This window comes from Penaeus vannamei, chromosome 30, assembly GCF_042767895.1.
Source record: "Penaeus vannamei isolate JL-2024 chromosome 30, ASM4276789v1, whole genome shotgun sequence".
Lineage (NCBI taxonomy): Eukaryota > Metazoa > Arthropoda > Malacostraca > Decapoda > Penaeidae > Penaeus > Penaeus vannamei.
In genome coordinates, this window is record NC_091578.1 from 20,270,785 (window position 1) to 20,273,284 (window position 2,500).

Genomic DNA, 2,500 nt, shown 5'->3' on the forward strand with positions numbered 1-2,500 from the left:
GCGACGCGTCGGACGACGGCTGGGGCCGCGCGGAAGAGCAGGGCGCCGTGCCCCGGAGGCGCGCCCCCGGCCCCGCCGCCGCCTCCGATTACGCCCCTGATTCCCTGCGGGAGGAGACGCGCGCCAGGCTGTCGCAACTTCAGGATGACCGCCGCAACAGGATGTCCGAGGCCCAGCCTGCTCCTCCCCCTACTGGCCAGGGCAGGGCGCCCAGGACCCTCGCCTCCCGCCCCGCCTCGGCCAGACCCTGCCGCTGCAGAGCGCCCTCGGCCGGCCCCAAGGACCCGTACAGGTGCCCCTACTGCACGCCCATCCAGAACTCGAGCTTCGGCCACGCGAAGGACGCCCTGAGAAAGCCCGAGACGAGGGAGGGGCCCCGAGGGGCGCCCTGCGGCTCCAACCTCACCCGCAGCGCCATCCTGGCCGGCGTCAAGGCCGACCAGAAGAGGGTCATCTACAAGCCCAGCGCCTCCACCGTCGTCATCGAAAAGCACCTGAAAAACTGAAGTCGGATAAGATAGTTGAGGAAATAAATCGCCAAACAAATGAATAAATAAGTAGATGAGTCAACCCAAGTGCTTTTAAGATTATCCAGCGTATTATTATACAGCATAGGCTAGCATGTGAATCCATAACGCTACGGGAACCCACCTCGCACCTCGCACCTTCTACCCCAAAGGCCATGGAGATTTGCGTCCAATGTCCCCGCAAGAACATCCGCTTTCAGCCCCTCGCTCTTTTCCCATCCAATTGATTAGGGCGTTATTAAATTAGCGGTGGTAAAATGGGGAGAAAAAAGCTGTGCCGCGGCGCATAAATCTTTTGTTCCAATCAAGATTCCCAGCTGTTATTACCGCTGCCGATTGCACCAAAACTGTACGTGTTAGCAGGAACGCGGAATATGTGTGTGTGTGTGTGTGTGTGTGTGTGTGTGTGTGTGCGTGTGTGTGTGTGTGTGTGTGTGTGTGTGTGTGTGTGTGTGTGTGTGTGTGTGTGTGTGTGTGTGTGTGTGCGTGTGTGTGTGTGTGTGTGTGTGTGTGTGTGTGTGTGTGCGTGTGTGTGTGTGTGTGTGTGTGTGTGTGTGTGTGTGTGTTTTTTTCCACGCGTGCAGAGACAGACCGGACACGACAGAAATAATAGATAAATGAACCAATAAATTGCATAGAAAGGCAGAGACAATAAAACGAGAAGTACAGGTTATCCACAGTCAGCAAAGGATAATTACTGAACGCGTGGATTAGCACTGCTTTCATCCCACATGCGCTATTTCTTTCCGATCCTTTTTTAATGTAATAGACACTAATTCTAAAGGCTTCGCGTGGCAGTGAATGTGTTCTAATTGTGTGTTCTTTAGTAAAAAAAATATATATATACGTGTCTTAAATTATCTATTTTAAAGAGAAGAAGACCTTTTTATGATCGTTTTCTACAGGAAGGTTTCACTAATTTAATAAAATCGTGTTGATTATGTGCATTTCGAAAAAAAGTTGTAAAGAGCTTTTATTCGTAGATGAACCGGATTTATATCAGCTGTTTTTACATGTATAAATGTGTTGGTTATTCATCAGAAGTGAATGACTGCAATTATGTATGTGTAAAAAAATAGAGCTAGATTTGTTACTTAATGTATGATTCCTTTGTTTTTTTGACTCGCGAGTATGTAATCCAGATTTCCATAACTTTATTAACACATTTTTTTTTCCTGAATGAAATTATGAATCGTGACATGCTTTTTTCACCATCCGATGTTTTTATAGAGGTTGTATACTTACTGTATTTTCTATTTATTTTTGTATCTTATATAAAAGACAATTTTTTCCATCGTGATTGTTTTGTTATCTCCTTCAGTTCAAAAGATGAATTGATTAAAAACAACAACTAAAAAGATCACATTGATTGAGTGATGCAAATGCCCTCTGGTGACTGTCTCGCTGAATTAGGATGATGTAAATATATATTTTTATTTGCACATTTTGTCATAGGCTTTGTTTGCTTCATTAACCGGTAGCGAGTGAGGATTGGTTATATACACAGGTAGGTGCACATTCCTAAGCATACACACACATGACGCACATGTACACACACACACGCGCGCGCGCGTATAAAGGTGTGAATAACCTTGCAAAAATATATTAAAATGCTTACAAAAGTGTTTATAGAATTGTTAAAATGACAATGATTCGAACCAATATAAATTATGTAAAAATTATGATACTCATACCGTATATGCATGCTAGTGATAAAGGTATTACTGAAAATAAAATTTATTCGAAATAACTAATAATAAAAAAACGGGGAAAAAACTAGAGATACAGATATCTGAATTGCAGATACTGTATACCCGTAAAAGTAACAAAAAGTAAGACCAAACAGTTAAAGTAAGAGAAAAAAAAGCATATTTTCCCCGAGCAGAATTTTCCCACCACCTCTCTCCCCTCCGACACCCACTCCCAACCCCTGCGTGCCGGAACTACAAAGCAGTTCATTAGAAACCTATCAC

The 2,500-nt window shown here is 44.4% G+C and overlaps 1 protein-coding gene across 1 annotated transcript in view; it reads left to right on the forward strand.

The window, feature by feature from the left end:
* The window catches only part of LOC113830079 (keratin, type II cytoskeletal 2 epidermal), a gene marked incomplete at its 5' end in the record, with an annotated part of 30,845 nt that extends 29,025 nt beyond the window's left edge, over window positions 1–1,820 (forward strand). Inside the window, 1 exon segment of the mRNA XM_070143133.1 lies at window positions 1–1,820. This exon segment is cut by the window's left edge and continues 508 nt beyond it. Within this exon segment, the coding sequence (XP_069999234.1) occupies window positions 1–506 (506 nt within the window).
* Between the last annotated feature and the right edge of the window lie 680 nt (window positions 1,821–2,500).